General features: G+C 48.4%; 7 protein-coding genes across 7 annotated transcripts; 5 read left to right on the forward strand and 2 right to left on the reverse strand.

Moving 5' to 3' along the window:
• Positions 1–714: 714 nt before the first annotated feature.
• Positions 715–4,059, forward strand: FOBCDRAFT_243835 (uncharacterized protein; the record flags this gene model as incomplete). Its single annotated transcript, XM_059610558.1, has 4 exons — positions 715–801; positions 888–1,498; positions 1,583–1,633; positions 2,118–4,059. 4 exons carry the CDS (start codon positions 715–717, stop codon positions 4,057–4,059), a joined length of 2,691 nt encoding a protein of 896 aa, XP_059465889.1.
• A 300-nt stretch (positions 4,060–4,359) lies between these two features.
• On the reverse strand, positions 4,360–4,984 carry FOBCDRAFT_279651 (kinase-like domain-containing protein; the record flags this gene model as incomplete). Its single annotated transcript, XM_059611566.1, has 2 exons — positions 4,360–4,690; positions 4,779–4,984. The coding sequence occupies 2 exons, from the start codon at positions 4,982–4,984 to the stop codon at positions 4,360–4,362; spliced, it is 537 nt and encodes a 178-aa protein (XP_059465890.1).
• A 720-nt stretch (positions 4,985–5,704) lies between these two features.
• Positions 5,705–8,230, reverse strand: FOBCDRAFT_144356 (uncharacterized protein; the record flags this gene model as incomplete). The annotated part of the gene is made up of 3 exons (XM_054706933.2): positions 5,705–7,933; positions 7,991–8,089; positions 8,177–8,230. Coding segments are annotated over 3 exons (2,382 nt in total), but the record flags the coding sequence as incomplete, so codon positions are not given.
• A 1,459-nt stretch (positions 8,231–9,689) lies between these two features.
• Positions 9,690–11,480, forward strand: FOBCDRAFT_190214 (ankyrin repeat-containing domain protein; the record flags this gene model as incomplete). Its single annotated transcript, XM_059608685.1, has 3 exons — positions 9,690–10,246; positions 10,436–10,523; positions 11,229–11,480. The coding sequence occupies 3 exons, from the start codon at positions 9,690–9,692 to the stop codon at positions 11,478–11,480; spliced, it is 897 nt and encodes a 298-aa protein (XP_059465891.1).
• Positions 11,481–11,967: 487 nt separating this feature from the next.
• Positions 11,968–13,419, forward strand: FOBCDRAFT_190216 (uncharacterized protein). The gene is made up of 2 exons (XM_054706935.2): positions 11,968–12,330; positions 12,388–13,419. Exons 1-2 carry the CDS (start codon positions 12,154–12,156, stop codon positions 13,357–13,359), a joined length of 1,149 nt encoding a protein of 382 aa, XP_054562910.2. The 5' UTR covers positions 11,968–12,153; the 3' UTR covers positions 13,360–13,419.
• Positions 13,420–14,976: 1,557 nt separating this feature from the next.
• Positions 14,977–17,056, forward strand: FOBCDRAFT_279655 (major facilitator superfamily transporter multidrug resistance; the record flags this gene model as incomplete). The annotated part of the gene is made up of 8 exons (XM_054706936.1): positions 14,977–15,056; positions 15,118–15,503; positions 15,554–15,723; positions 15,782–15,875; positions 15,928–16,264; positions 16,316–16,538; positions 16,652–16,857; positions 16,918–17,056. The coding sequence occupies 8 exons, from the start codon at positions 14,977–14,979 to the stop codon at positions 17,054–17,056; spliced, it is 1,635 nt and encodes a 544-aa protein (XP_054562911.1).
• Positions 17,057–18,107: 1,051 nt separating this feature from the next.
• FOBCDRAFT_190217 (c6 zinc finger domain-containing protein) lies at positions 18,108–19,848 on the forward strand (the record flags this gene model as incomplete). Its single annotated transcript, XM_059608686.1, has 4 exons — positions 18,108–18,493; positions 18,555–18,785; positions 18,835–19,118; positions 19,175–19,848. The coding sequence occupies exons 1-4, from the start codon at positions 18,336–18,338 to the stop codon at positions 19,846–19,848; spliced, it is 1,347 nt and encodes a 448-aa protein (XP_059467873.1). The 5' UTR covers positions 18,108–18,335.
• Between the last annotated feature and the right edge of the window lie 69 nt (positions 19,849–19,917).

Consider the following 19,917-nt stretch of genomic DNA (forward strand, 5'->3'; position numbering starts at 1 on the left):
TACATAGGAGCGCGATGGTTTAGCTCGTGAGTTTGGAAGGCCACGATACACCCAAGTTGTGAGGCAGACATGTTATTTACAGTTGGGACCTGTGGCTGAGAGCTTGTGTTCGTCCTACAGAACTTAGTTATAGGACGAGAAGCAACACTAGGATTAAACTATGAGAAGATAAAACTTAAAAGTCTAAAGTTAGTATTATCTTCACCATTTCATTGTATTAAAGTTCAGACCAAGATAATGGACGAATGATGCTCGGGCTGATTTAAAGTTGAGATCAAATTCGAACCTATAAAGTGGCCTTACGTGTCCAACTTGAGCTTCATTAGAAGTGCTTATCCAGCTCTACAATTGATGTCTCTCTGGGGGATATTGACCGGCTGGTGAGGCTTTCTATTATGACACTTGAAGGGCAAGGGCACATTGTCGGTCCACATTTCCCAAAGGAGCGACGGAGTCAGCATGAGGAATAGACACAGTCATCGTACGAAACCGAGCCGTACCCATAAGAGGAATCAGCCGAATTGATATTGCACTCCGTCCCTCCTTGGGGATATGTTAGAATGGTTATCGTAGAGACTTAATTATATAAACCCCAAGCACCCTTCCATAATATTTGAAGACCAACGCAATCTTGATCACTCTCAGTAGGCGCCGAGCAGCTCTATCGCATCCATTTCACACATAAACATATAATTCGGATTTTTGATCTTCAAGATGACAACTTCTAAGCCCAAGATTCTGGTGGTCCTCACCTCTGCGGGTAAAGTCCCAAAGACTGGAAAACAGATCGGATGGTATCTGGTGAGTGCAATACATCCTCGATCATTACCTACAAATCCCCAGATTGTCTTTTACAAGCCTCAAGTGATCAGTGCTAACATAGTCAGCCCGAGCTTGCTCACCCATTTCACGTCCTCAACCCTCGCGCCGAACTAGTCTATGCGACTCCCAAGGGCGGCGAATCTCCACTTGATCCTGTATCGGTGGAGCTCTTCAAAGATGATCCCGTGTGCAAGGACTTCCTCGAGAACCACGAGTCAGTTTGGAAGAATACGCTCAAACTCAGCGACGTTGCTGGTCGAGCCTCAGAGTTCGACGCGATCTTTTACCCGGGTGGACACGGCCCAATGGTTGACCTTGTCCACGATGAGCACTCAAAGAACCTCCTCCGCGATTTTCACTCTCAGGAAAAAGTCATCTCAGCTGTCTGTCACGGACCGGCCGCTTTTATCAACGCGACCACGGCTTCGGGGGAGTTGATCTTGAAGGGCAAGCAGGTAACGGGTTTCGATGACGTGGGCGAAGAAATGTTCAAGTTTACGGAGGATATGGACTTTAGTCTTGAGAGGAGGTTGGGTGAGGCTAGTGGTGGAAAGTACGTCAAGGCTGAGGAGGGACCTCTTGCGGAGAAGGTTGTTGTTGATGGGAAGATGATTACGGGTCAGAATCCAGCGTCGTCGAAGGGCGTTGCCGAGGAGATCGCCAAGGCGCTTGGAGTGTATTAAAGTGCCAGGATTTACATCATTTTACATTGCACTGATGTGTATATAGATGTTTTCTCATAAAATGCAAGATGTGTCAGCTTTCTATTTGATGTTAACTTGCCGCAGCAATTGAGGAATCCTGGTGATGGGTAAGCCCAGACTCGAACTCAAGCTTATCTCCTACCGTACCAATCCTGGTCGTTATCGCAAGCGATATGGATCCACATCTACTACCAGGATCGGCTTTAGACAGCTTCGTCTAACTCCGATTCAACGGTTCGGGCGGATATTAGTGCTGACAAACATCACGAACCCCTCTACATCAGTCCCAATTGCTTCATATCCAGCTGTGTCGAAACGGAAATATGTTTGGAACCTTCTCTGCTTCCAGCTCACCCACTCCGTCAAGAAAACCCAAGCGCAATCAGGTATCAAAGGCCTGTGACTCGTGCCGACTGCATCGCGTCAAATGCGATACCGAATACCCATGTCAGAATTGTTCAAGCAAAGGTTGGCAATGTAATAGCACGAGCCGACAGAGTCCGGGCTGGAATCTGTCCCGCGCTATGAGGTATATATCATATGCCGTTGACTCTGTACTGACTTTAATCCCCTGGCTGACACAACCCATAGCGAGATCCACAGATTGAGAGCTCAAGTGAAAGAGCTTGAGGGACAGCTCAAAGATACGAATATCCCGACGCCGCCAGATGAAGATATTTCGGGACTCATATCGCAGGATTCGTCTCCCAGCTTAGTCCCATTTTACAACGAGGGAGTTCAATTCGATACCGCCACAGCCAATCAATCATCAGGTCCCAGCACTCAGTTTTACGGGCCTTCATCAACGTACTACTTCATTCATTGTATCAGCCAGCGTCTCAAAGCAAATGGTTTAGCCCTGAACGCCGATCAGGAGCCTCACAGCTTGATACCCAACTCGGCAAGCAGATCTATGGTCAACGTCATCAATACTCCGGATGCCGAGTTAGATGAACACCAAGCCTCGGATAACGCGGTGCCGACCAGAGCGGCTCATGGGTTGACTGAGAAAGCTCTTTCCGGAAAAGACTTGTCTGCAACCCAAGAGGCCTTCTTCCTTGACCTCTTTTGGGACTCGTGGCATTGCTGTTACCAGCTTCTCGACGAGGAAGAGTTCAAGGCGCACTACAAGTCACTATGGAATGAGCCAATCGGCAACAAAAGAAGGGACTCGCCTCTTGTTGATATCGTTTTGGCATTGTGCATGCAGTTCGGGGTCACATCGCTGCCTCGTCAAAGTGGTTACAAAGCAGAGATTAACTCTCGCGACGCGGCCGTTGCGGGCCGTTGGCTATACCAGCGCTGCCAAAGGCTGATATCGAGTGACTTGGAGAGACCAACACTCGAGACCTTCCAGTGTCAACTGTGGTCGGCGGTTTATCTAGCCAATGCCTCTTATCAGAATATGGCGCAGAATATGCTGGGTGTTGCAGCGCGCACAGCATATACATTGGGACTGCACATTGAACCAGGGAACGATCTACCCGTAAAAGAAGGAGAAGCACGAAAGAGGGCATGGTGCATCATGTTCATGTTCGAAACTAGATCATGCATTCGGTTGGGGCGGCCTTGGGTCACCCAAACACAGCCGATTTCACCATTATTGCCTACCAGCGACCAAGGCCATGTTACAGCTGGCGTTAATCAGCTGAGATACACCACTGAGAGAACTAATCTCACCGAGATAGCCCGATCAGCCTTTGACAGTGCCTTTAATCACCGACCGAGCGGCGAAGCTTGCACAACGACTCCCGACAGTCTACCAAAAGTATCTGCTTCCAGTATGGATAGAATCCGGGCTTGGGCTGAATCTCTACCTCATATGCTGAAGTCGGAGAGACGGAGTGGTGGAAAGCCTCTCTCAACTGATCTCTCAGAAATTGAGATTGAATATTTTGCGCCAGTCTCGTTGCGAAGACAGCGCTTGATGTTGGAGCTGTTCTATCACGAACTGATACTGACACTTGGACGTCACTGCATCAGCCAGTCTTTGACTCGTTCTGGGGGCACAGGGACCCCCTCATCTCTTGAAGTAGCAGACACCTCCGCTTTACACGCAGCAGCAACAACGAAACTTCTACATCAGGTCTATCAAGAATATGACATCTTGAATGGATGGTACGAGCCGTTCAACTGTCAATGGAACGCTGCTATAACACTCGTTGGATATCTCTTGGCATATCCCCAAGATAGCTCAGCTAGTTCAATCGCCCGCACGGCTCTGTCGCAAAGTATTACGGTCCTGGAAAAGATGGGGGAGTTCTTTGGAACAGCTTCAAGCGCGGCTGGCGTGATACGGACACTCTACCAGGGGCTGAACATGCAGGTCGAAGCTCATATGGCGACAGACAGCAACACCGTCCCACTTGGCACAGTCCAAGATATCGACTTCAATGACCTTGGGGCTTTGGACCTGTCGATTGAGGGTATACTGGGAACCTTTGGGACCGAATCTGAATTTGAGCGACTCGGGTTTGGCATTGACATGCAGGACTTTATAGCTAATGATGCTGAGAACATGGGTGCAATGTAATTGCCGCTCAACAGAACTGTCTTAGCTAAGCCCCAAGCTTTGCAATGTTCTCAAGCACCATGTCCTTCCACCCCTGTACCAGCTCCTGTCTCTAACCCCTCGACAATACCTCCGCAATAGCCCGCAAAAAGCCAACCGCTCTCTGTATGTCCTCCTGCAGTGTTGAGGTGTACTCCGTCTCCTCGAATAACTTGCAGCCCTCTCCTTGCACCACTGCTTGAAGACTTCCAGCAACCTGTACTTTTCATCCAGCGATTCCGGGGTGTTGGTCCCATTCCAGAGAAAGGAGCTTCTTGGGTTTCACTGAGGGTATGGCACAACGCCAGCGAATTCCCAGTCGAGAATGCCAGTGATTTTGCCAGGCAACAAGTCGAACATCACGTTGGCGAAGTGTAAATCTCTGTGGGCGATGCGTAACTTGACCTTATTGAGCTCGCTGGCGAGTTTTGGGAGGGAGGCTACGAATGCCTCGAGGCGGGGGACTATATCTCGCATGAAAGTCAACTTTTCATGAGTTTGGATGAGTCGTATGTACTGTGCTGTTATGTAGTCGACGTACGTCTTGTATGGTCTTCCGATGTTCAAGGTCGCCACTGTCTCCTTCAGGCCATAGCGCTCTAATGTCTGGGACCTGGCAGAAAGTCTCGTCTACCATAGGACCAAGCTGAACTTCGCCTTGATCATCGAGTGTCAACCCTCCAATACCGTCCTATGGGTACGCCTGGAGTTGGGCGAGGAAGTCGATCAGCTGGTCGAGGGTTTGGCTCACTTGCTCATCGCTTAACCTGTCGTAAACATCGCTGAGTGTGACGCCCTGGATACATGACAGCAATATATACTCGTGGCCGACCGGGTTATCGGCGGAGTCATGATATGCGATAACCTCTGGCAAAGGAGTGGTAGTGTTCTTGGCGAGCCAGGTCATGACTTCAATCTCACTTTTGGTCTTGATGTTGGGAAGGTGATTACCTGCGACGCGAAGGACAAGTTCATAGTGACCACGCGACAGCTCGATGGGCGGATGAGTGATGAAATAAATAGAATGGTATTATGCTGTCATCCCTAGATTTTCTATGGCGCTCGCTCGAGGCAGGCGCAAGACCTGCAAAAGTCAGTTGATCGTATCCTCCGAGATGGGAAGTGGGAGGTGATCGGCTGGCGTACCCATGGTGGGCGATGTTGATGTGAAGTTGAAGAGGAGAGGAAGAAATGGCGGGGCAGAAGATTGAGATTCTTTGAAGTTAGGTGTTGACAGAAAAAAGAGCTGTAGGGCAGGAGACAGTGATTCGCGCCGATAATATAGGCAGCAGAGGCCTTGATGGATCTCCATCATTCAAGCTCTTGCAGCAAGGATCTAAGGTTAGGCGTCTGAGTTTCTCATAGGCAATTGTAATGAATTGCTTTACACCGCAACTATCTCTTGAAAGCCACGAACAATCTTAGCGAATTTCTGTAATTTAATCAATTGAACATCAGATAAAGATTCATTGTTTCCAGATGAGACCTGTAGCAGAGACTTTATTTTCACCACACAAGGTTTAGAGCGTTAAATGATGTTACAGCCGCAAATGCACCATTCGTATACCCAGTCGAATCCTCAACCATCTCCTTGGCGGAGTAGAGCACCTGGCCTATAAATAGGAGGTTACAGTTCGCAATAAGGGACATTGACATCTGCCCCATACTCGACTAGTAATTCAACTGGGCCAATGAACCCGTTCTCGTAAGCCAGCGACAGCGGGGTCATGCCCTCAGCATCAAAGACGTCGACGGCTGCGCCGGCCTCGAGTAGGAGCCGCACAACACCCGTCTGGTCGTCGGCGGCCGCCCAGTGTAGGGGTGTCAGGCCCTTGTTGTCTTGAACATCTAAAACTGCAGTGTTTGTCTCTATTAACCCACATTGTTGGTCTGGGTTGGATTCATAGTTATTGTGGTGCCAGTCGCTGTCATGTGGAGTTCTATGAATGGTATCCTCATGGTCCTCATCATGGAGCTGCTGCAGCAAAACCGCTATCGCATCGTTATTGATGTGGCTTCCGTGGCCGTTCCAGACGGCCCAGTGAAGCGCCGTCCACCCTTCTGAGTCAGCGGTCCACAGTTGATTTGCCCTTGAGCGTGTGGTTGTCGATGTCAACATAGGGGGGTTTTTGTTCTTCCATTTCCCATCTGCTAAAAGAAGAGTGCGCATGACATCCGGAAGACCCATGTGTGATGCCATCATTAGGGGAGTCAGTCTGTCAGGGAACTGCGGGATCGTGCTGATGGTGTTCCAGTACAGCTGGAACCAGTTACGGAAGGTACTTGTAGACGTGTCGCAGAGGGCGATAGCTTTGGTGAAGACGGTGGAATTTTCGCAGCTGGTGGTAGAGGAGATAGAAGTGCAAGACGTGGCGTTGCCCAGACGGCAGTGTGTGCCCCAATGTTTGGCAGCGTAGTCACACAGACCGGCGCCTTTGCCGCTCTTTCGGAAAGTCAGCCTCTTAGTATCTTCAATCAAGGGATCGTTGTCGTTATCAGAGCCCCCGTCATAAAGATTCAGAGTATTCTTAGCTGCGTCATGGTCTGACAACGGCCTGTCGCTCACCGCATCATCGAGCAGAAGATACACAACACAGATCTCAGCCAGATACTGGTTAACCCCAACCATGTCCAAGCACGCTTTGTAATGGTAGATACCATTTCCAACAGGCGATTCTGGCTCATCTGCCGATTGCAGTAGGAATTCGGTGGCCGTTTGGTGAATAAATGACACCGTCCCGTTCCAGATTCTAATGAACGGTCCACAGACATCATATAAATATCGGGCAATATCGGGATGACAACGATGTTGGACCTGCCTGATATAACTGTCATCAGGTCGGACTGCGAGTGCAACATCAATCTCGTCCAGAGTAAGAGTACGCTGCGATCCCACAATAATAGAGAGTATACGCAGCAGCTCGTGGCGCGACCTACTACGTTGCAAAATATTGTCGTACAGCCCATCTAGTCTATTCGGGATAGAACGCAGTATTGACTCGAAGGATTGCGGCGAGGCGTCTGTATTATTCTCAAGCAGGTCCAGAACCATATGGACCCAAAGGAACGTGTTGTCGGACCTCTCTATCAGCTCCTTCTCGATGGAACGGCGCATAGCGTCAGAGCAGCGCGTTATCGTCTGCACTTGGACACAGCGAGCGCGGATAAAAGTCGCAATGTCTCGTCTTGTGGATTCTGCGTGGTCTGCGAGTCGAACTTGCTGATGTGCTGGCAGTACGTCGTCAATGTGTTGGTTATAGCGGCTGGTAATGACGATTTTAAGCCATCCGCTTTCACTGGTACTGTTACGGTCATCGAAGATGATCGAGGCCAGAAATCGGATGATTTGAATCATAGACTCTTTCTCACACTCGTCTAATGCATCTATAACACAGACAATTCTATCAGGCTTCCTTTGAGGGCTGGAGACGATGGTGCGGAAGATTTCGCACAGTTTATCTAGATTCAACCCAGACTGCGTGTGATTAAGGGTCAAGGACTTTTCGACGAGTGGAATGAGCGCTGGGTTGGCTTGTAGGAGCTGGTGGATAAGAGCAAAGAGTAGCGCCGTCCCGTCGACCTGATCTGCGAAATTATTCCCATTGAAGAAGAAATAGGTCACTATGAAGTCGTTATCCCCCAAAGATAGATAGTGGTTGATACTGTCGACCAGAAATGCAGCAAGTGTCGTCTTTCCGCAGCCAGGGTCCCCAGATACCCAGAGAAGAGATGATAACGGGCTCTCAAACCACGCGATATATTGGGACTCTTGAAGAAACCATGAAAAGGTATTCTGAATGGGCGGCTTTACCGGGGCCCTGTACTTCATGTAGTCGGATTTATAGAACTGTTGTATCTGCTTGCTGTCAGTTGCTACTTCCATCTGAACAGGTCTAGATGTCGGTGTACTCACGATTTTTACAGTAGTTTGATCACCTGGGATCGGGCATGAATCTCGTAAGATCAGTTTGGAATGTAGATCTTGAAGTGCTGCACGCATCAAAGTATAGTTCTGGCACTCTCGATGTGAAAACCGGCTAATCGTGTGATGATTTGTGTTAAGCATTGGTAACGCAGTTTCGTTGGGGTGAAACAACACGGCTGAGTCCTTGTCGACAACCTGGATAGGAGAGTCGTGGTAAGCATTAATTCCGCTCAGAGTTTGCGACGTACAGATGAACGTACCAGGGAGCTCATGAATGACAAAGAGTTAGTCTCATAAAAGGTCTTAATGTATATCTCTGCCGCCCTGTCGACGAATTGGCATGAAATATCCCACAAACTCTCAGATTTCTGGCGGAGAGATTTCACGAGTTTTGTGTTAGCACTGATTCCGAATGTCCGGAGAAGCTTAGATGCAAGCTGGCCAGGACCTGCCAAACCAGATCCCCGATGCGGTGTAGCCAAGAAGATGATACCAACCTTTGATTCGGCGACGGTGTTATAGATTTGTTGTCGATCGTGGGCAAAAATAAGGGCCTTGTTTAGTATTAGCAAATGGTATCTACAGGTGCCTTGAGCAATAAAATCAGACGTGCTGACCTTTTTCACAATCAGCCCGCCCATACTGTGGCAGATAAAAATGATGGGCCTCTTCCATTCGTCTTGGCGGACCGCCTTCAGCCTCGCAAGCAGATCTTTTGCAAAGTCTTCCACACCAGCTGTGGATTTGCTAAAAGCCACGTCTGAATTATAGCCATATGTCATAACTCTGGCATTCTTGATGTCTTCGGGAACGAAATCCTTTAGCCAGAAGGCCTTTGTCTTTGCATGCCGCCATGTCTTCGTTGGGTGGCCCTTGAGCCCGTGAACAGCGACCAGGCTCACTTGTCAGTTGTGTGTCCGGTTTCCTAAGGATGCCCGACTCACTCAACTGCACCGGCACTTGATTCAGCGTCGTCGCTTAATATGATAAGGCCGCCTCGTTGTGGCGATGTATCTTGAAGCCGCTATTCCTAGGATAGTGATATCCCACATGTAAGTGAACCTCAATCAAGCAATGGTAGGTACCCTGAGGTTTCGTAAATTCTTACCAGATTCTCGTTTTCTTTACGCTTGGATGACTGTTTCTTCGGCCTGCGTGCCAAATTGTTGAACGCCATATTGACCATGTAAGTCCAGAAACTCCGATAGTTATTTCAGGAACCACCAGAGTACTCTCAGGGCTGCAGCCGTGGCAAAGCGCAAAACCTGATTCTATCGACAATATGGGCTTTTGTCAGTGTTGTTTCAGTAGGGATGATGACAGCGGTAATTAAAGACTGTCGGTGAGATGCTGCCTGAAGTGTGTTTTTAGATTTGTTATTTGGAGGTGGTTTTGGCTGGGAGCTGCACTTATCGTGCGCCTTACTTCAAATGTCGGTGAGTGGCCGCTGTAGGCTAAATACTGCCTTGCACAACGCCTCACGCTGCGCCTCCGCCATCAGCATCATTCCCCACCTGAACCAGCGTACTATCCAAGCACTTGATGAAATCCTGGGCCATATAAAATGATAGAATATGGAAGAGAACTCACGATAGGATTTGTCAGTAACTCGTTTCATACATTAATTCCGCGACCTGTCGACATCAGCACCCCGCTACACTGCTGCAGATTTATATGCCACAACAGAATGGCACGAACCAAGCAGACAGCCCGCCCGAGACCTCGAGAATGTGCCTCCAGACCAGCGTCCGACAATTCGCTGACGCTGCTCCACGGCGCTGCCACTAAGGGAAATCTTGTAATGCTCAAGGCCATGCTCAGGAAGGGACAGTCTGGCATAGAGAAGGAAGACAGTCGCGGCCGCACACCCCTTCACTGTGCTGTCATCAATGGTCACCTCAGAACTGTCGAGCTTCTCCTGGCTTACAATGCATCAGTCAAGGCACGAGACAACTGCTTTTTCACACCCCTGACCTTGGCGGTCATTCACGGTCAACTGCAAATTTTCAACCTTTTGTTAAAGAACGGAGCCTCGGTGTCTATTATCTGTTCTGCAGGCCGTACACTGTTGCATTACGCCGCAAAACATGGTCGTATCGCAATTGCAAAGGTACTACTGGAAATCAGGGTCTCCACCAAAGTCCAAGACAAGGAACGTCGAACCGCCCTAGACTTCGCTGTCTACTACCAACACTGGGACCTCGTCAAGCTGCTCTTAGAGGCGGGAAAGCATCAGTGGGTCTCGTCTCATCCGCAAACACAGGACTACGATAACCCGCGGACGACTACTATTGACGACGAGGCTGTGATTTCAGCACTGAAGAAGGAGACAGAGACTTATCCTCGGAACGCTGTGGAAGCGGCAGCCCGTTTGGGCAGGGAAGACTTGATTCGTCGATTTTTTAATGAACACGGATGCCATCCTCAGGGAAGCAAAGAAAAAAGGACATCCCCTATATATATGGCCGTAGAGAACGGGCACCAGAGATGTGTTGAAATGCTTGTGTCCTACGGCGCGGATGTTAACGACCCAGGCTGGGCACACATGACGACACTGGAATGCGCCCTGCAGCTCCGCCACGCACCCATTGCGGGCACTTTGCTGGGCGCGGGAGCGTCATTAGGACTTAACAATGGCGAGGCTCACAATGCCGAAAACACAACGGTGGCGCTGCTGGCGATGCAGGAGCCCAGCGTGGCAGCCGAGCTACTGTCTCACATCCCGTCCCTTAACGCTCTATCGATATGGCTCATTGGAATCGCAAATTCTAAGCACGTGAGTATACTACAAGAGTATTTCCGTGCCGTCGCTCCCAGTGTCCAAAAGAAATACGTCACCGAAGACGCTCTAACATCGGTTGCCAAGCTCGTCAAGCGTCTAATACAGAGTCCGGGAACAGTAGCCGATAGCACCAGAGCCCTAACTAGAGCGAGCACTAGTCACAGTGCGGATATACGAAGTGCCGTCGTAGCAGCACTCGACTATGATTTCGTCGGCGTGTTCTTCCTCGTCTGTACTGTCGAACCTGAGATCCTCAGTGAGGTCCAAACCAGCTTACCTCACATACGCGACAAAGCCAGGCGACTGCTCCCTGCGTATATCAACACACAGACGGACAAAGACCTTGTCACTTGTCTGTCAAACGCCAGCTACACACAGCATCTACCGCTTCTATACGACCTCTGCCTGGCCGGACGTACGGATGAAGTGCGAATGCGGCTACAGAAAGGAGATGAATTTGTGAACGCGCTCGGACTCCGGAACCGTACCCCGCTGCACGCTGCCGCGCAGAAGGGCCACCTAGACATTGTAAAGCTTCTGGTGCACTATGGAGCCGATCTAACAGCTAAAACCTCATTTGGTAGCACGCCGGACAGACTTGCAGAGAAGAATGGACATTCTTCAGTTGCTACATTCTTGAAGACAACCTGGAACCGGCGAAATTCTAGGATGACAGAGAGCAGTGTCTCTGAGTAGGAACTATAAGTTAAACAAGATCAGCGCATGGTTTTAGAACGTTAAAATAGATTACCTATTTAATTTGATACTACCAGAACTTGATTTATTGCTTTAGGATGTTATTTATTAGTTTATAAATTTAAGTAGGTATGCAAGAAATATTAAGAAAAGAATAAATAGGGTTCTTAAGAAAATAAGTTACCGCTTTTGGAAGTCTTTGGTAGGCGGGCTGGTCACTAAACCAAGAGCTTAAACCAATCTGTACCTCATGCTTATCTTCCCCCAATAGACAGACCCAATGTTGTTGTTTGTTAGACTTGATAAAGGGGCTAGGATCCTGAGAGTGATTAGCTGGTGGGTCAAAAAGTACACGTTTCACTGGAGACTTGAAAACCAGATCAGGTAAGGAGCGCGAACCAATAAGGGTTGTATAAACCTTGCTAAGATCAAGTCTTCACCGCCTACATAATCAAGCAACCTATTCTCTCCCCCCCTTTTTTTGTTCCTTTGTGCAGACGGAAAGCTACAGTTGACGAAGATCTTTGCTACAGCTTCAACGGCGGCGTGGCATTTTCCCGTCTCGGTAATGACCGACCTACGAAAGTATTTACTATATCAAAATTTCCGTTGAGGCGAACGAACGAACGAGCAAATTGTCGACTGCCTCGACTTGATTTCGATTCTCCTCATTATGTGCTCAAAACCTTCATTGAATCAAGCTTATGTGCCTGCCACAGGTAATGCTAGGTTTGACGAAATTGATGAACATTTGAAACGGAACGGACGCCAATGTGGTATTTGTGGCCATTGGAAAATAAACTTGAACCGGCATGTTTTGACGCAGCATAGTGGATCCATGCACTCCCTGGTATGGTAGACTTCAATCTCCCTCGCGTAGACTGTTTGCTACTAACGAAGAAGAAAGCTCTCAAATGGCGAAGCTACTCGTGACAAGCGCAAATATATACTACAACGTCAAAAATACGAGAGGTTGAAAGCAGATTTGCCACCAAAGTTGCTAGCTCTTGTCCGCCAGATGAAAGAGTCGCGGCCTCCAAAGATTCGATATTTCGGTGGCTACTTTCTGAAGGGACCACTAGGGGGCCGAGAGGTGACAGGTCTGCCGCGGTATTTTGAGCAGTCTGGTAGATTGAAGTACTGCTACATGGATATTGTAAACAAGTCCGAATCCAGTCTAAGAAGCCGAGATATAGTGGAAAGAACCTGCAACATGTCAGCTGCGCAACCATTCCCCAACAGGTCATGGTACAGAGGTTCTGACCTCAAGGTCACAACCTTGGTCTCCACTAATGTTTGGACGCCGGACAAATATCCAGACTGGAAGGGGCCTCCTGGATTCCTTGCTGGCCTAGATCCCACCTGGATTCCCAGCCATCTCCGCCAGTGTGCTTTTTGCGAAACCGCGGTGTGCGATTGCATTTTTAAAATTGTGCGTCAGGATGGACCATCCATTAAGGCAACACCGAACATGGGCGAAGGAGCTTGGGCAAGAACCGACTACGAGACTGGCGAGCTTTTGGGCGAGTTGGTGGGTGAAATAGCGCCCATTGGATATTATACCGATGGCTGGGCAGCCGACCTCTCCCGCGACGACCTTTCTCCGGACGGCAAGAACGTTATATGGTGTCAGATATATCCCCGCTATATTGGAAACTGGGTACGCAAAGTCAACCATTCTTGCGAGTCTAATTGCAAATTTGTATCGATCAACATCTCGGGAAGGTGGCGTGTGATGCTGCAAGCAACTCGTGAAATCAAGCACGGGAGTTGGATTCTTGTTGACTACGGAAAGGAATATTGGGCGGAAAATCATTCATGTCTTTGTGGCAGCCAGTCATGTATTAGCAATCAGGATGCGGGGGCAAAAGAGACATAGCCTGGGAGGAACAGCCTATATGTAGTAAAGGGAATCATTCGCCCGGTTATGGGCCTTTCTCTTTGATAGTTCTAATGGACCAAGCAGATGGTAATCTGGAAGGGTTGATCAGTTATGTCAGAAACGATAAGCAATACGTTAAGTTTCGGTTCTAATTTATGTTTAGAGCCTTCTGAAGGACGTATAAAGTTTTATTGCAAAGAATAAAAGGCTGAAGGCCAAGTCTGGACACTACCTAGAGAGGCAGATATCCTGTTTTCTTCACATCCTGAGCACAAGAATGATTTCTGCGTTAGATACTGTATAGCAGACCCTGGCGACCTTATAGTGTGTGAAACTTGAGAAGACATCAAAAGATGGTTGGGTGGAAGTGTATTATGGAACCTGCGTCAGCTAATACCTTGATGAAAGACGCGCAGATGCTCGATGAAATTGGCATTGCCTACGATACTCTATGCTTTGAGATCGAACCGAGCGAGCTGACCAATCGGTTCCCTTGCTCCGTTACTCGAGAGATTTGCGACTATTGCGACAGCTACAGAAATACAGTCTGGTAAGATTTTCCTTCCATGATGATAGCTGCATATGCGAAGCAAGTTACTGGTAGGATCCGGCTAGATGTTATTAATTAGACAAGTTATCGCTTCGCAGATGGATACAGTCAGCTCACAGGTTGAACAAGGTTAGTGCGTAACATGTATTTTGAGTTCCCTGTTCTATTTACAGGTTTCCCAGTTCAACATAGCTGAGGTCTAGGTATGGGGCGCGACGCAAGCATCAGCTTTAGGTCTATTCATTTAAAATAAAACTCTTATAAATATATAAACATAGATAAGCTTTTAACTTATTATATATCTAATTACATCTAATATATATAAAATAACTCTAACTATATTCCCTAAGAGATAAAAGGCTTAAGTCTTGCTACATAGCTCTATAAGGTACAGGCATATATATTAAGAAGAACTCTCCTTAGCTAAAGCTCAGAGTAACCGCGAGACAGCTCGATGGGCAGAAGAGCGATTAAATAAATACAATAGTACTTCACAGTCATCTTTAGATTATTGAGGGTAGTCACCTTATGGCTTTGCTTTCCCTCCAAGGAAATGTAGTATGCATTGCTTACGCTGCAACTCTGTCCTACAGCTCAGTCTCCCACAAGCAGAGAATCCCAGTGGCTTGAATGATTGAGAATTTGATAGAGATGTATTATTTGGAGTTGAGACCTGAAGGTGAAAGTTTATAATCGCCACATCAGCCTGGAATCTTGAATAGTAGAGGGTCTATTAAGCAGGTACCGAGGTTTGCCGGCAACTACCATGCCTTATTATTATGGTAAAGTATTACTTAACGAACGGGGACATGAGTAAATTTAAAACCCTGTTCTCTACTGCCTGTAGTCATTAATAGTTATTCCCGGGGATAGCACTGCCGGATGCTCGGCGCCTCGGCCCCTCCGAGATCAAAGTAGATCCCGAGCTACGGCTCAAGTGTTAAAGCAAAGAAAAAAAAGGTATAAGTATGTGAAATACCAAGTCTCTTGATTTCTCATGGCTCCATCCCAATTATCCGACATAACCTCTTATTTTGTGAGAGCTCTCGGAAGAATCGCATACAATGGCTGCCTCTCCTGAGCTTTCCTTCAACCAGTCATCTGCCAACATAGCAGAGAAACAAGTCGACATTGCTAGCGATTTGTAATTCAGTCCCTACCAGAAACTAGCCCTCTATTTCACATCTTGCTGACATCCATTACAGGGAGCCAGGGGAGAAGTTCCGTCCTGGTTACCAAGCTGACGACACCTCGTCTGACACTGTCGCCGAGGGGGTAGACCATACAGTTGTTCATAACGTGGAATCGCAGCACGGCTACTACGAGACGAGAGATGTGACGACCAGGCACGGCCAAGCCAAGACGTGCAAGATAGTCTGCTTCAGCACCAATGACCCGACCAACCCCAAGAACTGGTCCAAAGCGCGAAAGTGGACCGTCACTCTCACGTTGAGCTGGGTATGCTTCTCCGTAGCGTTTGCCTCAGCCGTCATAACTCCGGGCATCGCCGGCGTTGTTGAGCGCTTCGATACGTCGAGTGAAGTTGCTTTACTGACAGTGACTCTCTTCGTGTATGGCTTTGGTATTGGACGTAGGTCAATTCGTTAACCTCTTAGTGCAACCTTATTGACAAAAGAACAGCTCTTGTCTTCAGTCCCTTGTCGGAACTCTATAGAAGACGCATCATCTATGTACTGACATTTGGCGTTTCGGTTATTTTCATAATCCCATGTGCCGTCGCTAAGAATATCGAGACGTTGCTAGTGTGTCGGGCCATTGATGGCATTGCTATGAGTGTGCCCGTTGCAAATGTGAGTCTTGACGTAAAGCTTCATCTCTCTGAATCTGTCTGATATGTCGTCTCGTTAGATTGGCGGTAGTCTTGCGGACATGTGGCGACCTGAAGAACGCGGAGTTCCCATGACAGCGTTCAGTGCTGCACCTTTCTTGGGACCGATCATGGGTATGAAAAGCACAGCGGTCACGGTTCCCGCCCAAAGCTAATCCATTTCTAGGCCCGCTGGTTGGCGGCTTCGTGTACGAGAACAAGGGATGGCGTTGGCTGTACTGGCTACAACTCATTATCTGCGGTTTTCTATTTGTGTGTCTCGTCGTCCTTGTCCCCGAAACATATGCCCCTGTCATTCTTGAAAAGAGAGCCAAGAAGCTACGGAAGCAGACCGGGGACGATAGCTACATTGCGGAACACGAGCTTGCTCAGCACACGTTTGGAGAAATTGCCCAGATATATCTTGCCCGCCCTCTCAGGCTGCTGGTGACAGAACCAATTGTCACGCTGTTCGCCATCTATGCAGCTATACTGTATGGCCTTCTTTACATGTTCTTCGTCGCGTATGTTTGTCACTTTCACCCTTCGCATCCTAGCATGCTGATAGACTCTAGGTATCCGATCGTCTTTGAAGAGGGCAAAGGCTACTCGGCTGGAATTTCGGGACTCATGTTTATTCCCATCTCAGGAGGCATTGTCGTCGGCCTCGCCGGTGCACCCTTCGTAAACGCACACTACAACAAACTTCGGTCCCAGCACACTGGCCTTCCACCACCTGAGCTCCGCTTGATCCCGATGATCTGGAGTTGCTGGTTAATCCCCATTGGTGTCTTTATCGTGAGTTTGTACCTGCTCTCGCCCTACTGACCGATGTATGGAGTGCTCAGCACCTGGTCTTCACTGTATGTCCTGTTATCCTTCAATTCACGCTGACGCCCCCTTACTTCTAGTTTGCCTGGACTTCTTACGATGACCTGACGTGGGTCGGACCATGCCTCGCCGGTCTTCCAATTGGCATTGGATTCGTTTTTCTCTACAATTCATTCAACAACTATATTGTAGATGCATATCAGCACACAGCGGCTTCGGCGCTCGCGGCCAAGACGCTTGTTCGATCTATTTGGGGTGGATCGACAGTTTTGTTCACCACGCAGATGTATGTCGATAGCCGCCATGTATACCCCCAATTCCGACCAGACACTAACTAAGCGAATAGGTATCACAATCTAAATCCTCGATGGGCATCAACTCTACTTGGCTGCCTTGCTTTAGCTTGCTGCTTCATTCCTATTGCCTTCTATAAATACGGGGCCGCCATTCGCAAGCACTCGAAATATGCATACTCGGGGGAGTAGTCAGAAAAGGATCGCACAAAGGATCAAGGTCAAGCTGGGTCATCTTCATGGCCTTGGAAACAAGCAATGAATAGCGCCTCAGCTGGACCGGCGGTCAACTAGGAACGGACCTGGGTGCTCTCAGCTTTTTAGAAGTTGATCCAAGCTATAAACAGGGCTAGACACTCGCGCCTACAGCGTAGCCACAGATCCTCTCAATGACTGGAAAGTGACATGGCTATACACATAACTAAGCACACAGAATATAGAATGCCTAAATAAATAGACGTAATAGAACAGACTGTTGAGAACCTCTCTCAGTCTGGACTTTGGTGTATGTTGTTGCATGGCGCTCTATCGAGTAGGTGATGCGAATCAATGGCACCTCGGCTGTTGAATCGCGTCGGCTGTTGGATAACCTCCGATGCTCCGACGCTACAAAACCTGACGTATCAGAGCGTCGATCCTTGTCATTAAATGTGGATCGACGGACCTACCATTTGCATTCGGAAGCTCCGAATCGCGACCAAGCCGAAGCTACCTTTTGTTTTACTTGGAACCGAAGAGTAAATCTTTTATCTCTGTTAGAGAGCACAATCGTGCCAAGAACATAGACTGCCGAAAACTGAAGACCATACACCTCCCACGGTCGCCTAACTTTCAACATGGAAATGTCCGGGGAACCGCAGAGTCCACATTCGACACGTGCATGCGCAAGCTGTAAAGCGAAGAAGCTTCGGTGCCTCATGAGTAACGGCCCGCCGTGGACTTGTCAGAGGTGAGTGTAATAGCACCGCCACAGCGTGTTGCATAACACATCCTATCAGTAGTTTGTGTCCCTTCCAAGTGCTGACTGTTATGTTTACAAAGGTGCCTGCAGAAGAAACTGGAGTGTGTAATTCCTGAATCACGTCCTCGGCGGCGCAAAAAGAAAGGTTAGAAGACCTCGTCCACTCTGCCTTGAGATCAAGACAGACTTTTTCTGACACTCTCCTCCTTAGTCTATGAGTCAAGACTTGAGCGGCTCGAGCGGGATGTTGGGAGGGTCATGTCGTTACTCCCCGATAACGACCAAAGCTCGCTTGCGTCTGTCCTCGCTGATTCGGAAGCACCCCAAACCTCGGGGGCTTTCTCTCCAAATTTCGAGCAACCTACTGTTGATACCGTGATCTACGATATTATCTCCGTACAACAGGCGGACCTTTTAGTTGCAGACTATCGTGATACCTTTGCTGCGAGGTTCCCTTACGTGATCATACCAGAGGGCGTAACGTCACTCACCCTTCGACAAACAAGCCCCATGCTCTTCTTGGCGATCCTTGTCACAACGTCCTGGAAGCTACGAGGCCAGCAGGATCATCTCGATCAAACATTTCTCAAGGCACTCGGTACCAAACTAATCCTAGAAGCTGACCGAGACATGGACCTCTTGAGGGGATTAATGGTATATCTTAATTGGTCAGCAAACATGCCTTGTAAATAACTCTGCGTCTGCTTGCTAAAGCGTATTTCTCTTTAGGATCCACTTGCACACTGCACCAAAGACACAACAAGCCTACCGTCTTGCGTCCATTGCAGCATCTATAGCAGTCGAATTTGGCATTACTCAGCGGCCCGGAAAGAACAAACACCAGCAGTTAAATGTCGAGACCTTCAATGAAAGACCAAAGGGCTTGTCGGCAGTTGATGCGGAACTTTGGGATCCCGATGCTATGCGAGCTTACCTAGGCTGCTATCAAATTACTACCTGGTTAGTAAACGGCCCTTGCCGAGCTCGGCCTGCTTACCAATGTATAAAGGTATTCTATAATGACTCGGAAGTCGAGTCCGTTGATCTACAACGACTATTTGTACACATGCGCCCAGTCTCTCGCTGCCGCTAAGGAAATACCGTCGGATCTAGACCTTGTCTTCCATCTCGAGGTTTCTCGCGAGGCCGAGAAAGCATATACTTTCTTCAACTACACCGACATCCAGCAGACTCATTTCATGGGTGACCAGCAAATACAGGTTTACCTCAAGGCATTCTGCGTCAAAGTGCAGGATTGGCGATTTCGCTTCCCATCTTCACTTACCAAAGATCGTGAGTATAATATTGAAACGTGCTCGGCAGTGAAAGTCCAGTTAACCACCAGTCAGCCTGCCAACAAATCTGGCCCTGGCTTTTAGAGGCTTTCGTCCGGGAGTTGTGCCTATCAGGAATGACACGAAGTACTGATTTCTCCATGGCTCGCATTCGCATTCTCGTGGACGCGCTCCTAAGCACAAAAGGCTATTTCGACACATTCTTAGCCATTCCTCCGGAAAACATCTCCAGCCTACCATCCACACATTGGGCTCTTTTGGGGTACTCTATTCTCCTTACAGCGTCGATATCACTATCGATACAGACCCAAGGATGGAACATTGAATCCGCGCGTTCTATTATAAAGCTCGATACATATATTGATGCTATCTCGCTTCGAGTGAAGGACCTCTCGTTGGAGATGGGTTCATCGGAGCACCTACGGAACTGGTATGGCGACGCACTCGCGGGCTGGGAAGCGGTCAAGATGCGTTACCTCGCCGCAGGTCAAGAGTCACTATCCGAAACAGAGTCATACCCGCAATCAGCTCCCTCACAAGTCTCACATAAGGCGGTGGAGCAGAGTGATGATCTTGGCCCTCAAAGTAGTCTTTTGGCCCAGCTTCAGGGAGACCCTAGTCAGAAGGAAATAGCTGAGAACTCAATAAGACCTCAGAGCGGACTTGAGGCATTTGACTTCTGTGCAGATACTGGGCTATGGATTATCCCAGATTTTAATTATCTATAACAAGTAATAGGTAGCTTTTAAGAATTATTTATCTTAGGACATATTACTTAAGTATTCTCTAATTATATT

This window comes from Fusarium oxysporum, chromosome IX (assembly GCF_013085055.1).
Source record: "Fusarium oxysporum Fo47 chromosome IX, complete sequence".
NCBI classification, from domain to species: Eukaryota; Fungi; Ascomycota; class Sordariomycetes; order Hypocreales; family Nectriaceae; genus Fusarium; species Fusarium oxysporum.

What these genes read in the sequence shown, in the direction of transcription:
- FOBCDRAFT_190216 (XM_054706935.2), top strand. Translation starts at nt 12,154, where the DNA reads ATGTGCTCAAAACCTTCATTGAATCAAGCTTATGTGCCTGCCACAGGT. An exon ending in GTGGATCCATGCACTCCCTG is followed by an intron (nt 12,331 to 12,387) that starts GTATGGTAGACT and finishes CGAAGAAGAAAG; the next exon opens with CTCTCAAATGGCGAAGCTAC.